General features: G+C 41.9%; 1 protein-coding gene across 1 annotated transcript in view; it reads right to left on the reverse strand.

The window, feature by feature from the left end:
- Positions 1-220: 220 nt before the first annotated feature.
- Positions 221-15,911, reverse strand: part of LOC124545157 (RING finger and transmembrane domain-containing protein 2) — an 83,374-nt gene continuing 67,683 nt past the window's right edge. The window contains exons 5-7 of the mRNA XM_047123991.1: positions 3,230-3,383; positions 2,928-3,143; positions 221-2,098 (exon numbers count right to left, since the gene is read on the reverse strand). Coding sequence (XP_046979947.1) covers positions 1,865-2,098; positions 2,928-3,143; positions 3,230-3,383 — 604 coding nt within the window. The 3' untranslated portion in view covers positions 221-1,864. The remainder of the gene's footprint in view (positions 2,099-2,927; positions 3,144-3,229; positions 3,384-15,911) is intronic.

Consider the following 15,911-nt stretch of genomic DNA (forward strand, 5'->3'; position numbering starts at 1 on the left):
AAACCTCTCCTCATCTCCATTTTTTTCTATTTTACTAATCTTATATTTTGTCTGATACAACTGTTTTTCAATTTGTAACAAGTTTCTCTTTTCCCTTTTATGATCTGTGTGTGCTACACCTTTCTATTTGTCTCTCAATTAATATGACTACCTATAACAATATCAGCATCTGTGGGATCAAAGGGTATTAAAAAGATGCAGTTCTTAACTAAAATCATCCTGAATGGTAAAAACACAATAATAATAGTATGTTTAATATTCCTCATTATGGAATTACAGGCAACATCAATACAATTATACATCACTCAAATCAGTAAAAACATCTCTTACAGTTCTGACAACCAAGTTTTACTGCCTCCTTTTGTCACTGTAATGTGCCCAAAAGAAAATACCCACTCAATATGTTACAGATGTTCTACAATTGGCACAAAACTGCAATTCTCTCAAACATTAAACTAAATAACTTCATCCCAAGCACACCCATAAATAAAACTGGAAAGTGTTTAATGTTAATGTAACAGAACAAATATAAATTCTGGAGAAGCAGTCTTTTCTGTCACTTTTATTCCAGTTGGTTTAAAAACATATATATTCAGCATGTGGTCACTCAGACAATGTTTCTCCTCACAATAAAAAGGTAAGTGTAAACTTACAACACAATAACTGAGGAAATGAAAGCAAATAGATTCTGGTATCTGTCACTCCCATATCGTAAGTGAACTGAGCAATGTGTAACAGTATTTGACTAAAGTTATGTTCTACAAAATTGTCAATACTTTATTCACAGTACTGTTCAAATGAGTTTTCAAAATGTAACAAAAACCTTCTAAAATTATAATTACTCTGATAAAAGTTAAAATCTGTACGTCAAAAGTAAAAATATTATAAACAATAGAATGATCTATCACAGTTCTCTCTGTAAAGAAAATAATGGACAATAATAAACTGATTTTAAGGGCAGGAATAACCACAAATGTCCACACGTACTAAATCTCTCACTATATCTTTATCACAGTTCCAATAGTTTATCACATAAAGTGCTCCAACACACAGGCTGCAATACTTTCTCCTTTACCTGGATAATGATATTACACTTAATTATTCTCCTACATTAACAGAAAATTTTAAAACCCATTCTGTGACAGAGTTTTGATGATAAGAGGATACAGCCAATGGTGGATTCATTTCAGCAGTGCCCATAGTTTTAACAGGTTCATGTCTCGTCATCGTCTCTGCAAGAGGTCTGATTAATCAGTAGTCTCTTTAAACAACATACACTTGGAGTAAGTAATGCTGATAGATTAAAAGTCTTACATTTTCTTTTCTTCTTTCTTAACATTATCAAACATTGTGGGGTTCCGTGCAAACAGTGAATTTCTGTGAAAAGAAATTCAAAGTATTGTAGCTGCTGTTACACAATCCAATTATTCACAATTGAGTAGAGCTTTCTTTCTTTCTTTCTCTCTCTCTCCCTCTCTCTCCTTTTTTTTTAAATAGCTATGTGGTGATATAAAACAAGTCTCTATTGAGTAGAGCTTTCTTTCTTTTTTTTTTTTTTAATAGCTATGTGGTGATATAAAACAAGTCTCTTACACCAACAATAATTTTTAACATAATAAATATTTCTTTTGGGTACATAAAACTCAAAAATTTCCAAGTAACATATTTACCTTCGCTGTTTACGACAATGAGTTATGTTTTGGTAAAAAGTATGCTGTGCATAACAAAGATGGAGTAAAATGTTGAAAATATATTCTAGCTAAAATGCTAACAAATTCCTTTAGAATGACAGTGATAAAAATGAAGTGAGTGTGTGTGTGTGTGTGTGTGTGTGTGTGTGTGTGTGTGTGTTCTTCAACATCTTTCAGTACAACTGGACAAATAGGGCAGTGGACCCATCACGCCAGGCAGGATCATCAACAACACGCGCACGACACAGAGGACATGTCTGCTCACGATCAAACCAAGTAGAAACACAAGCCTCACAGAAGATATGTCGGCACTGGAGAAGAACAGGCTCAGCGTAATTATCATGGCAGATGGGACACTGCCCTCCTGCTGACTGTAGCTGTTCCTTGCTGGGGCTCATACCAAGATTCTGTAACATAATACACCCATCCATTGATTGACATTTCCCACTGAAGGAAAAAAGGCACAAACTACACATGGAATTATTTTAATATTCTTTCAACAAGTATCCTTTTCGAATTTCCTTTTCTTTTATGCAAGCCAGTTAATAAAAAAAGTTTAAGGTGTAGGGAACCTACACAACATGTGTGAAATGTGACAATTGGAAAGCTTAAAATTATGAATATGAATACTGTGTATTTTTTTTTAAAAAACTTTAGTCTTCTGGCACCTATGTTAGTTGAAGGTTTCTGTGTGTGTGTGTGTGTGTGTGTGTGTGTGTGTGTGTGTGTGTGTGTGTGTGTGTGTGGGTTGGGGGGGGGGGGAAGAGGAGAGAGAGAGAGAGAGAGAGAGAGAGATAGATAGATAGATAGATAGAGAGAGAGAGAGAGAGAGAGAGAGAAGGATGTAGATTTAGGGAAGCACAACAGTAGAATTGTTAATGCTCTTCCTTCAGTAATTTTACTCTGCCATACACTAAATTTTAAAAATGACTTAATATATAACCAAACATGATTGTTTACAATCTGATCCAATGAAACATGTTAAAAATTAGCAGAGGTCTAAACTAATAAAACAGAATTTTGTTGCTGGCTCTTCACTGTGCCATCTTTTAACGTGGGTATGCATTTACAGAAGCCTCACTTCAGATGAAGTTGAAAGAGGTTTAATTAACTGAATACATACAAGTTTTGATAGAGGTGTCATTCTAAAATGCAATTTATTCCTTGGCAGATGTGGTGATACTAGACCACGATAAATTCAGTGCCTTATGGTAAAACACAACAAGTGCATCTTACCACATTCTGCAACAGCTTCCAGAAGGCAGCTCTCCACAGGCGGACTTTCACCATAAGGTCTGTGCCCTTTGAAACCATGTATGCAGCAGACAGGAAGACACCTACAACTTTTTCTGGACCCTGATAAGATTCCAGAAGATAGTACAGCCATGGCTGGATAGGTGCCAAACAACGGTAAAGTTGTGATGTTGCTTCCACAAATAGATAATATTTTCCCTGATACAGAGAGAAGACAGTAAATAGACAAATCTGCTAATAAGTATTCTGGATAGTTTTATAGGATGCAAAAGTGTTTTACTCACTCTCCTCTGATACGGAACTGCAAATGCTGGCAATGCTGCAATTAACACTTTGAATATTATTGTTGCAAGCTTCAGTACAAAGTCAGTGATACCCACTATCCAAAGCAGATCCCACATACTCAGAGGCTGAGAGTAGGGAGGTATGAACACCAAACTAGAGAAAAGGAAAATAGATAAATCAGTTAATTTAGTGCACTTAATACACCATAAAGGACATCATGAATGTAATTTCTACAAACATTATATTACGTTATATTTAACAAAACACTGAAGTTAATTATAAGGAGCTTGCAATAAGATCAGAAGTACCAACCGTATGTTGCCCAGCTACTGGAAGCTTTGGTCTAAAATACTGGCTACAGAAATCATGCTTAATAACACTGTAAGGGTATGGAGACAGAAAAAAATCATACAAACTGGAGATACGTTTTATCATATGTAAAGTGGAATTATTTCAGTTGGGTTGAAGTAAAAAGTAATAAGTCTAATGAGCTGGTAAAAAATCTGCTCTTGTACATTTGGTGCTCTAAGGCTTTTATGTGTTAAAAGACATCTTGTTAACAACAAGAACTGCATGTAACATCTTTAACCGTCAGACCAGTCTTTGGGTATACAACCCATCTTCAGCGGCATCTGATACAGAGGACAAACAAACCATTGTACTCATATCGATATTTACAACATTCTATACATAACAGTAGAAACATATGTTTACTTAGATATTACATACCTCTATATCAAATGCTGTGTGTGTGTAAATCATAAATTTTCTATGGTGTCAAAATCAGTTGATCTAATAAATATAGGACCCCATGGATATTTAAAATCTAGTTATAACCACGTCTATGTGCTTATAATAGTATCTAATCTGTACTGTCACAGTACGGAGGCCATTGTGCAAACATGTTCAGCTGTCAAATGTTAAAAGGCAACATTTCCTGGTCACATTAGCCAATACTGTCATAGAACATAAACATGGAACTGACAGATAGGCCAAAGAGTCTATATTACAGGTCCCTTATTATCCCTGAGATCATATTAAGATACATCTGCGACATATACTCCCATATTTATTAAACTCCATACTTGGACAAATAGTTTGGAAGAGATAAAAACTGATGTTAAATGTCATGAACAACACACTGAGTAAGACTGACATGGGGCAAAATCTGCATCCAGTAATGCAACATCATGCAGGGTGACTAGACTACGTTGATGGCTAACAGCTGAAATATAATCTTTTCAAAGTACATAGGCATTATACTACACTACTCACTATCATACAGACCACATCTTCATGAAACAGCTGCTGAAGTTGTTATGAGAAATAACGTCCTCCATTAAAATTTTAAGTACTAGTACTGGTTGGAAGACCAGTACAGTAGCTTTCCAAACAACAGCAATGTCAACTGTGTACTTGGTAGCTGAATACTCTAGTCCAGTGTACCTCAACAATGCTCATATATGAATCATATGTCATTAGGGTTCAGCTCTGCCAATACATTATCAACACTGTAGGATGTAATTAAAACGCGCAAGATTTAGACTGAAATTACAACGATCCCATATTCTGAAACGTAATTTTTTAATCCTGTTATTTATTTATTTATTTGTTTATTTATTCACTTAAAGGCAGGCAGACTATCACAACAATAAGTAAAGTATCACTTCTGCTGCTAACAATGGGTCCTTCGAGAGCAATGTATGGGTGGTGCATATTTAGTTAACTGCTTGAACAGATCCGCAAAGACGTGAATGTGTGTTGTCTTACTCTTTTGGAGACTTTCTTGGAGCTAAATATTTGGTGTGAAATAGTTTTATGAAAATTGTGACAGATAACAAATCTTTATGGAATGTTCTAATCTAAATAAATAACCAATAAAACACAGTCATTACCCACTCAGATTTAGATATTATCAAGTAATCTATAAAATACATATAAATAAAGATGTAAATGTATGTTAGTTCAAAATGTTAAACCTCCAAAAGTTCTTCACTGATTGCTTTGAAATTTTAACGGAACACTGCATTTGAATACACAAGTTTTTATATACCTACTGGAGCATGACATGATGTTAAATATATATGTGATACAAGGTGTGACGGCAACAGAGAGATCCTCAGAGGGGCTGGAAGAACTTTGGCAGCATCAGTGGTCTCATTTCGAGTCAGACCGATGTGACCAGGAACCCACGTAATCATCACAGTGACTCCCTCAAGAGTGAGCAAGAGGAAGATTTCTTCAACCCTTTGCGCTAAGGGATGGACGGTGTACAGCACACTGAGGCTCTGAAGGGCAATGAATGAGTCGAAGCAGATGACGCAATTGGAAAGCCTGTGTCACTGGATGTACTGTGTGGCCTGATCCAGGTCATAGAGCTCTGCTGTAAATACTGAGCAGTGTTCCAGAAGCCAATACCAAAAACCATTGGAGACAATGAAGAAAGCACACCTGACATCACTGTCAGTCCAAGAGCCATCAGTGTACACAGAGGCACTATCACTAAGTACAAAACGAAGGTCAAGAAATTTACAATGATAGATTGAATCTGGAGTTGTTTCCTTAGGATGCAAATGAAGTGAGGTGAACACGGGCCGCTGTATGAATCCAGAGTGGTAAAAGGTTCATATCCATCGAGGAAGAGGCAGGCAGCATAAATTTAAGCTGCCGGAGCAAAATTCGAAAGGGAGTACCAGGAGATAACACAGAAGAAGGACGCGTCGCATACTGGCAGTCAAAGGAGTCAACGAAGAAGGAGGCATAGGATGGATGGCCAGGCATGACAGACAAACAACACACGTATCTGCTAAGTAGAACACCATGCTGGTACGACAGCGGTAGTTCAGCAGCTTCTGCATAGAGACTCTCAACCAGGCTAGTGTAAAAGGCTCCAGTGGCCAAACGGATTCCATGATTGTTTGGTTGGTTAGTTGTATGGTTGGTTTAAAAGAGGGGAGAAGGGACCAAACTATGAGGTCATTGGTTCCTTGTTCCTAATAAAACAATGCCACAAGTGTGAGAATAAAACAGACAAGAAATATAACACAAAATGGAAAGAAAGGAGAAACCACAAGAACAAAGGGAAGGCAACAAACACTAAATGGAACAAAAGAAGACAAGAAAACAACAGAGAGATGCTAGAAACAGAAGAGAGTAAAACAAAAAAGCAGATTACAGTAGCTCGCCAACCACGAGAATAAAAAGGAAAAGCCAGCCACTCTGCAACATATTTAAACCACCACCCTACAAGCACTAGGGTGGGGGACACAGAGGGACAAAGGACATGCGCTAAAACCTAGATCAAACGATAAAACCCACCCTCACGAATAAAATGTAAAACTAAATCAGCCAATAAGGCGTTGTCAGATAAAATGAACGGCAACGAGTCCGGTAACCCAAAATTTCATCACTGGGCAGTCAAAGTGGGACAGTGCACCAGAATATGGGCCACTGTATTCGATGATGGTGATTTGTATTTAGATGACGTAAGGTGAATGAGCGTACAGATGCATACACAAATCTTCCATAGTCTAGTTTGAAATGAAGAAGGGACTGGGACAAACGGTGGAGGGCGGTCTGATCCATTCCCAGAAAATATCGCTTAGGACATGTAGGACACTGAGGGACTGCATACAGTTGGCGGCCAGGTAAGACACGTAGTAGGACCAAGAAAGTTTCCTATTAAGAATAAGGCTGAGGAATTTCATAGTTTCAGCGAATGGAAGATCAACAGGCCCAAGATGTAAAGACGATGGAAGAAACCCAATGCACCATCAGAAATTCATACAAACGGTTTTGTCAGTCGAAAAGTGAAAGCCATTGTCAGTGCTCCATGAGTAAAGATGATGGAGACATCGCTGAAGACACCTAGATTGCAAGATCGTCAATGGAAAGAGAGCTAGGGATGCCTGGCAGGAGACGTGTCATAACAGGGTTAATGGCTATAGCAAAGAGGACGATGTTCATGACAGAGCCCTGAGGTACCCTAGTTTTCCTCGATACAGGTGTCCGACAGAACAGAACCCACACAGACCTTGAAAACTCTGTCTTTAAACATTCCTGAAGGAATTCTCAATGGAGAGAAGTCTTCCGAAGTAAGAGTGATTTCAGGTGTGCTGCATGGGAGTGTCATAGGACCATTGCTATTCACAATATACATAAATGACCTTGTGGATGACATCGGAAGTTCACTGAGGCTTTTTGCAGATGATGCTGTGGTGTATCGAGAGGTTGTAACAATGGAAAATTGTACTGAAATGCAGGAGGATATGCAGCGAATTGATGCATGGTGCAGGGAATGGCAATTGAATCTCAATGTAGACAAGTTTAATGTGCTGCGAATACATAGAAAGGTAGATCCCTTATCATTTAGCTACAAAATAGCAGGTGAGCAACTGGAAGCAGTTAATTCCATAAATTATCAGGGAGTACGCATTAGGAGTGATTTAAAATGGAATGATCATATAAAGTTGATCGTTGGTAAAGCAGATGCCAGACTGAGATTCATTGGAAGAATCCTAAGGAAATGCAATCCGAAAACAAAGGAAGTAGGTTACAGTACGCTTGTTCTCCCACTGCTTGAATACTGCTCAGCAGTGTGGGATCCGTACCAGATAGGGTTGATAGAAGAGATACAGAAGATCCAACGGAGAGCAGCGCGCTTCATTACAGGATCATTTAGTAATCGCGAAAGCGTTATGGAGATGATAGATAAACTCCAGTGGAAGACTCTGCAGGAGAGATGCTCAGTAGCTTGGTACGGGCTTTTGTTAAAGTTTTGAGAACATACCTTCTTACATATATCTCGCGAAGAGACCATGAGGATAAAACCAGAGAGATTAGAGCCCACACAGAAGCATACCAACAATCCTTCTTTCCATGAACAATACGAGACTGGAATAGAAGGGAGAACCGATAGAGGTACTCGAGGTACCCTCCGCCACACACCGTCGGGTGGCTTGCGGAGTATGGATGTAGATGTAGATGTAGAAATGGGGAAGGCACCATTGGAAGCCCCATGTGTAGAGAGTATGGAGGACACCAGTACTCCAGCAGGTGTCAGACTTTCTCCAAATCAAGTAACATAGCACAGTCTGGTACTTCCACAGAAAAATGTTCATGTCATGGGTTGACAAACGGATGGCACATTCAAAGTCCGCACTGTGCAGTGATTACAGTCCGATCAACGAACGATGGCCGTTCATGCAGGTCGAGACAAGGATGGGGAGAGCACTGTTGCCAGTTCCAGGAGACAGCTGCATAAGCACATACATGTGCTTTGCATTTTGTAGAAGCGTTTATCCCACAAGTTATGTCTCTCGCTTGCTAATGTACAATTTTTCGCTTACCACCACAATCAGCTGTGACAACTCACAACAAATGGAATAAAAATTCACTTAATAACTTGCTTCAATCACTTTAAATGGCCGCACAGCATATAACATTCACAGCAGAGCACTCAGCACACTGCTGAACGCTCATTGGCTGTTGAAGAATGTGTGATGTAGAGTTGCAGAAAAAGCCTAAACTGGATTGCCATTGTTCGTGACCCCAAATATAATATATTGCGATACTCGACCAACAATATCAGACAGGCATGAATCATATGTTCCTTCACCTTGCAAACACAGCTGGTGAGAGAAATGACATGGTAGCTAGAAGGGAGGTGTTTGTCCTTATTGTGCTTAGGTACAAGTATGACAGTGACTTCACACCAGTGTCTGGGACACTGTGCCATCTGCTCAGATGTGATGGTACAAATGAAAGAGAAAGTGCTTGCCTGCAAGAGAAATGTGCTGTAAGACCTGAATGTTAACATCATCTGGCCCTGAGGCAGAAAATCGGGATGAAGTGAGAGCTTGATCTAGGTCCTTATAGTAAAGGCAGCATGTAGCATTTATGATTCTTAGAGGAGAAGGATGTCACCCAAGCCTTCTCCACTGTTTCCAATGGAGGAAGGTTTGATGAAAGTGGATAGAGTTCAAGATCTCTGCAAAACAGTGGACTAAGATGTTGGAGATAGCAATGGGGTCCACAATGACATCAAATGGTTCAAATGGCTCTAAGCACTATGGGACTTAACATCTGAGGTCATCAGTCCCATAGACTTAGAACTACTTAAACCTAACTAACCTAAGATGTCACACACATCCGTGGCCGAGGCAGGATTCGAACCTGCGACTGTAGCAGCAGTGCGGTTCCGGGCTGAAGGGCCTAGAACCGCTCGGCCACAGCGGCCGGCAGTGACATCATCTGCTACGCACATGCTGGAAATTGGGGAATGGACCTCTGTTCTAGAGAGCCACCGGAGGTTGGCCCACACAACGGAAGAGGGAGTGGAATTGTTAAAAGAACTAGTAAGGATATTTGTAAGGCATTCTACCTGTTCATCACAACTGGATAAATGTTGTTCAGCAAAGGTCACCAGGGAGGAGTAAAGCCTCCAGTCAGCCTCAGAAAGCTGCCAGTTGCGTTTACACATAGCTGAGGTAGGAGTCAGAAAACAGATAGCACATTGGAAATGGTCCCTTGTGTATGTATCAGTGAGAATGGACCACTTGAGATGGCGGGCAAATGAGAATAGATGTGCATGGAGTCTAAGAGGAATGTGGGTGCTCCAGTGTTAAGGCAGACGAGGTTGAATTGATTGAGAAGTCAGCCAAGAGGGCACCTCTCTGACAGGTTCTGCAAGAGCCCCAGAGGGGATGGTGTGCATTAAAGCCACTGAGCAGTTAAAAGGGATGAGGGAGTTGACCAATAAATAAGAAGGTCTTTCATGGTGAAACCAAATGACAGAGGGATGTAGATGTTACAAAGAGAAAAGGTGAAGAGGGGAAGGAAAATGTGGACTGTGACAGTTTGCAGCTGGGTGTTCAGAGACATGGTTTGACTATGAACATCATCCTAGATCAGGAGCGTGACTCCCTTGAGAGATGGAATGCCAACCTCAGGGGGGAAGGTCAAAGCGGACCGGAGAGACATACAAGAGGTCAAAAGGGTCGCAAGGACAGTTTTGTTTCCTGGAGGTAGAAAGCAAGTGGACACTATAATTTCAAGAGCAACCATAATTCCTCCTTGTCGGATCTAATGCCGCAAATGTTCTATCGGAGGAGAGTCGTGACGGGGAAAGGGGGAGGAGGGACAAAAAGAAGGGTTGTCACCTCCATGGCTGTCAAGTGCCAGACACAGGCACAGAGGCTGGAGGATACTGTTCCGTGAGATCTACAGAGGCGTCATCATTCTCACTGGGTTGGCCTGTGGATTCCAGGGCAGAAAAGCAGTTGGCAGTGCGCACTGGCAAAATGGGAGTTCAGCTGGGAGAGGGTATCATGCAGCAACACCACTGAAAAGGATCTCAGAGTCAGTGAAAGACAAGACTGTTTGCCTGTGTTTGATTTCTTGGAGCCTTTGTGGTCGACAGATGAAGACTCAGATGTCTGTTGGCTGGAGGGATGCAAAAAGTCTTCGCAGGAGTATTCCTTCTGTCCTTTCTAGCCTACCGGTTGTGTAGCAGGTAGTTTCAGCACCGGAGGTGAAGATGTGGTGCCTTGTTGCATATCTGGAAAAGGAGATGGGGATGTTACCATGACACTGGGCATTTTTACAAACATGGTGCTGAATTTGAGGTAGCAACTCTGCTTGGCTGCATCCTTCGTGAAGCAGGTGTAGCATGAGCAGTATTGTAAGTGCCAGATGGTAAAATGCAGGGCTCTCAGCAGCCAACAACTTGTGAGCAATAGGGTAAGGCACTTTTCCTTTCACCTGGATCTCCTGGATGGCTCGCTCATTGAGATACTCGGGATATTCTCGAGATGAGCCCCCACTGTGGCCATTGCAATTGAAACAGCAGGGAAGAGGAGGCAGGCAACTGTCCTCATAAGCATCCCTACCACAAGTAACACGTTTGGCCATGTTTCGACAGGGCAAGCAAGTGTGGTTGTAACACTGACACTGGTGGCAGCACATCAGGTTTGGAATGTAAAGTCAGACCGTGATGACTTCATAGCCTGCTTTGATCTTTGATGGAAGCACTACTCTATCAAACGCGAGAAAAAGAGTGCATGTAGGCACTTAGGTTGCATCAACCTTTTTCAGTAGCCGATGGACTGCAGTGCCGCAGAGAGGTAAGTTTGGATTTCTTCCTCCATCAGTCCATTGAGCAGCCTAGTGTAGATAACAGTACCTGAAGACTTCACATATGATGGGCCTCAACATGAACAGGATGGCCATGGAAGAGTGAAGCTGCAGACATTTGCTGGGCTTGAGAATCACAATTCGTCTCCAAAAGCATAGTGCCATTACATAAACGTGAGCAGTATTTCACAGGGCCGGCAACTGCATCAACACCTTCCTGAATTATAAACAGATTAACCATAGCAAATGACTGAACTCCTTCAGTATGTGGTACCATCAGGAACCGAGGCACAGCTGGCAGAGTCTTGGAATCTTTAGCCTCCTTCCATTTACGTTTCGTAGATGTAGACTGAGATGGTGAATGGCTCACTGTGAGAAACCCCCCCCCCCCCTCCCCAATTGCCAGTGATCTATTAACAAAGTTTCAAGAAACAACTTTAAATGATTACTCTAGGAAAATACTACAACCACCTATGCATCAATCACTTAGGGATCATGACGATAAGATCAGAATAAGTATTGCTTGCGCAGAGCCATTCAACACAATCGTTCTTCCTGTGCTCCACACGTGAATGGAACAGGAAGAAACCCTAATAACTGGTACAATGGGAAGTACCCTCTGCCATGCACCCCATGGTGGTTTGCAGAGTATAGATGTAGATGAAAGGGTAGCTCATGGCTTTGAGGGAGGTAGCAGTTGCAAGGAAGTGGTCACAGGTGAACTAGCTAGGAATACAACTTGCAGGCACAGTGTGTTTGAGTTGCACACGATGATGTGGAGGTATGAATTTGTGGGAGGTGGTGGTAACAGAACAGAGGAAGGAGAAACTGTTGGGATCAAGGTGTGGGTGAAGTGAATTAGTGGAGATTGAGGCCAGGAGGATTATAGGAGCATAGGGTGTGTAGTTAAGAAAAGTTGATACTAGAGGGAAGGCTCCAAATGGCACAGGTTAGGTTAGGTTACCAATGATCTTGAGCATGTTGTGCTCAGCAATGTGTTCTGCCACTGGGTGGTCAACTCTGTTCTTCACCACAGTTTGACATCAGCAACAGGTTTCATATCCCTGTGGAAGATCCAGATACAAGACCTGCATGACACACCCTTCAACACATCCTATTCTAGTCCTATCACGGGCTTCTTTTATTCCATCAGTGTGCACGTGCGTGTGTGTGTGTGTGTGTGTGTGGGGGGGGGGGGGGGGGGGGGGGGGGGGGGGCGGGGGGGTCACACGCGTGTGCGTGCATTTTTATCCCAAAATAATTCTGAATACATCAGTTTCTTCCACAATACAAACTGGGTGTTCAAATTACACTATCTACAGTGTAGGAAAAGATAGATTGCTACTTACCATAAAGAAGACACATCAAGTTACAGACAGGCATGATTAAAAGACACTCACATAAAGCTTTCGGCCACAGGCTTCATCAGTAAAGAGGACACACACACACACACACACACACACACACACACACACACACACACACACACACTGCCAACTCCAGCATCTAAGGCTGGAATGCATCATCATCATCACATGGGATGCTGAGGGATCTAGAGGGGTGGGGAAGGGGAAGGGGAAGGGATACTAGTTAGTGCACAGGTGGGGAGAGAGGTGAATGCTGTCTCTTGGAGTGTGCAGGAACTAGACCGCCGACAGGTGCCGTGTCAGGAGGTTGGGGGGCAAGGAGCTGGGGGGAAAAAGGAACAAAAAAGAAGATGAGTGGGGAAAGACAAGCAGATGCCTTGGCTGAGGGCTGCAAATAAACAGGGTGGGAGATGAAAATGGGGAGGAGATGATAGGACAGATGGGGTGGAAACTGTTGGGTGGAGGGTGTCGGGTCAGTATGTCACTACGTAACTATTCCAGCCTCAACCTATGGTAACATACTGACCCAAGAGTTTCCACCCTCTCTGTGCTATCATTCCTACCCATTATCATCTCCCGCACTGTTTATTTGCAGCCCTCTGCCAATACATCCGCCCGTCTTTCCCCACTACCCTCCTTTTTTGTTCCTTTTCCCCGCACCTCCCTGGCCCACAACTTCCGGACACTGCACCTGTCGGCAGTCTAGTCCCTGCACAATCCACCAGACAGCATTTGTCTCTCTCATCATCCGTACACTATTACCCCTTCCCCACCATCTCCAGATTGCTACTTGAATTCCACATGATGTTGCTTTCCGGCCCGAGATGCTGGAGTCGGCGGCTGTGTTAGCGTGAGGTGTGCTTCCTTGTGTGTGTGCCCTTTTTACTGACTACGGCTGTGGCCGCAGGCTATATGTGAATGTCTTTCAGTCGTGTCTGTCTGCAGCTTGACGTGTCTTCTTTATGGTAAGTAGCAATCTATCTTTTCTACATTGTTGATATTCCTACCTGAAGTTTCCATTGTTAGAAATTACAATATCTGTCAGATATATCTGACAAACTTAACGAGGTAAATATGCCTCTCTAGAATGATGTATTTGTACTGAAATATAAAATTCTCGTAAATTAAACCTTTGGAAGCACAAGATGGAAACCAGCTTTTTGTGTTTATTGGGCTTCAGTTGCACCCATACAGCCAGCTAAATATACGATGTCTTGGAACAATACTGAAATAATGTACTGGACCCTTAACAGTCAGATTTCACACAGTGCAAAAGAACAACATAGCGCACGCATGCACACACACACACACACACACACACACACACACACACACACACACACACACGCGCGCACAGTTAATGGTTACAATTTAATTTCGTCTTTTACAACAAATACCACTAATAATTTATAAACATCTAAATTCTTCATAAACAAGAGGATTAACATATAGACGGAAATGGTTGACATTTGCAGACCAGCTCCATAATCAGCCAACTGGATTCCCTTCTGCATCGAGGGCAGCCGAAGAAGATATCATTAACGCCCTGGAGCTCCCAACAGTTGCAATACGGCAATCATATGAGATGGTGACTGTAAAGATGTTGAGAATGGTGGCCCCAATTCAAAGTCAACCTAGCAATGATCCTCACAAACTGTCTTGCAGTCCCTATGCCATGGAAGTTGCAGTTCAGAGCCCTTTGCAGCATACCAATTGGCCTTCAGTAAACGCAGATGGATTTGTTGGTATCAGATGCCCTTGCATAGATCTTCAGTCTCCCACACCCTGCTCCAGTCACTTTTGGTCAAGCCCTTAACCACAGCAATGAAATCTTCTGTAGGAGTGTATCACTCTTGCATGCCAGTCAGTCATCACAGAATCCTAAGCTAATCAGTTGGGTTTTTTGTTCCCCACAATTCCAACAGAGCAACAGAAATGAGACTCCCCTAACGGTCCGGTACAACTCCGACACAGGAGCCGCTATTTGGAATGTAAGGTAACACCTCCCTTCGTCCTTACCAATTAATGTAAGTGCTTTCACTGCAGCGCCCAAGTCCGTGAGTAAGACAAGAATGGTCAGCCACTATGGTCATGCTGTAACTTATTGCTCTGTCTATGGTTAGTAGTTCAACTACATAAAGTGACTTCTCTCTCAGTAGATGAAACAGTTTGCTTTCATTAATTTTAATATCAACACAGGTATAGCTGGTGGAGATGTCATATTTAGACAGTCAGTATACATACCAATTGGTATGCTGCAAAGGGCTCTGAACTGCAACTTCCATGGCATAGGGACTGCAAGACAGTTTGTGAGGATCTCTGCTAGGTTGACTTTGAATTGTGGCCACCATTCTCAACATCTTTACAGTCACCATCTCATACGATGTGTGCGTGTGCGTGTGTGTGTGTGTGTGTGTGTGTGTGTGTGTGTGGTGTGTGCGTGTGTGTGTGTGTGTGTGTGTGTGCGCGTGTTTGTGTGTGCGCACGTGTTTGTGTGTGCGCGTGTGTGTGATCTATTTTCAACAAAGACCTTGTTGGCCAAAAGCTCATTTTGTGATAGTCTTTTTGTTGGCCTATCTACAGCTCGACATCTCTGCTGTATGGTGAGTAGCAATTATCCTTTTCATAACATTGTTACTGTCCATCCTGGAATTTCCAGTGCATTTATCACTGTTGGCCAAGTGTTCTTATGCATACCTGTCGAGTGTCTGCAGCAACAGCCTGGGTGTCATGCTAAACAAAATGCAGTTGCAGTCTAGGGGAGTCAAGAGCAGCTTGCAATATGTATGTTAAGCTATTATGGTATATATATATATCGCATGCGTTTCCTGTCGGGGGATGAAGTATATTCAAAATGCTATCATGCTTCCTTTCGCTATTGTCTATATCATGGAACCACCAAAGTATATTGTCTATACAAAGGGCTAGACGTTTAACACGTTCTTTAAAGGGAATAGGAAAGTCACCTAGTCGTACGGCTTCAATCACTTTGAATCTGACAGTTGTATAAACTGACTGCCGACTTACCAAGTGTCATGTTAAATCTGTTCTCCATACTCCTGTAACCAGTCCCCCCCCTGGAGTGGTGTACTGTCATGTTTATGTTATTTTCAACAGCCTCCAAGGAAGCTTCAATAGAATAAATACACGAAATGTCAGCATATTGGAGTATGCTAATTTT

This window comes from Schistocerca americana, chromosome 8 (assembly GCF_021461395.2).
Source record: "Schistocerca americana isolate TAMUIC-IGC-003095 chromosome 8, iqSchAmer2.1, whole genome shotgun sequence".
NCBI classification, from domain to species: domain Eukaryota; kingdom Metazoa; phylum Arthropoda; class Insecta; order Orthoptera; family Acrididae; genus Schistocerca; species Schistocerca americana.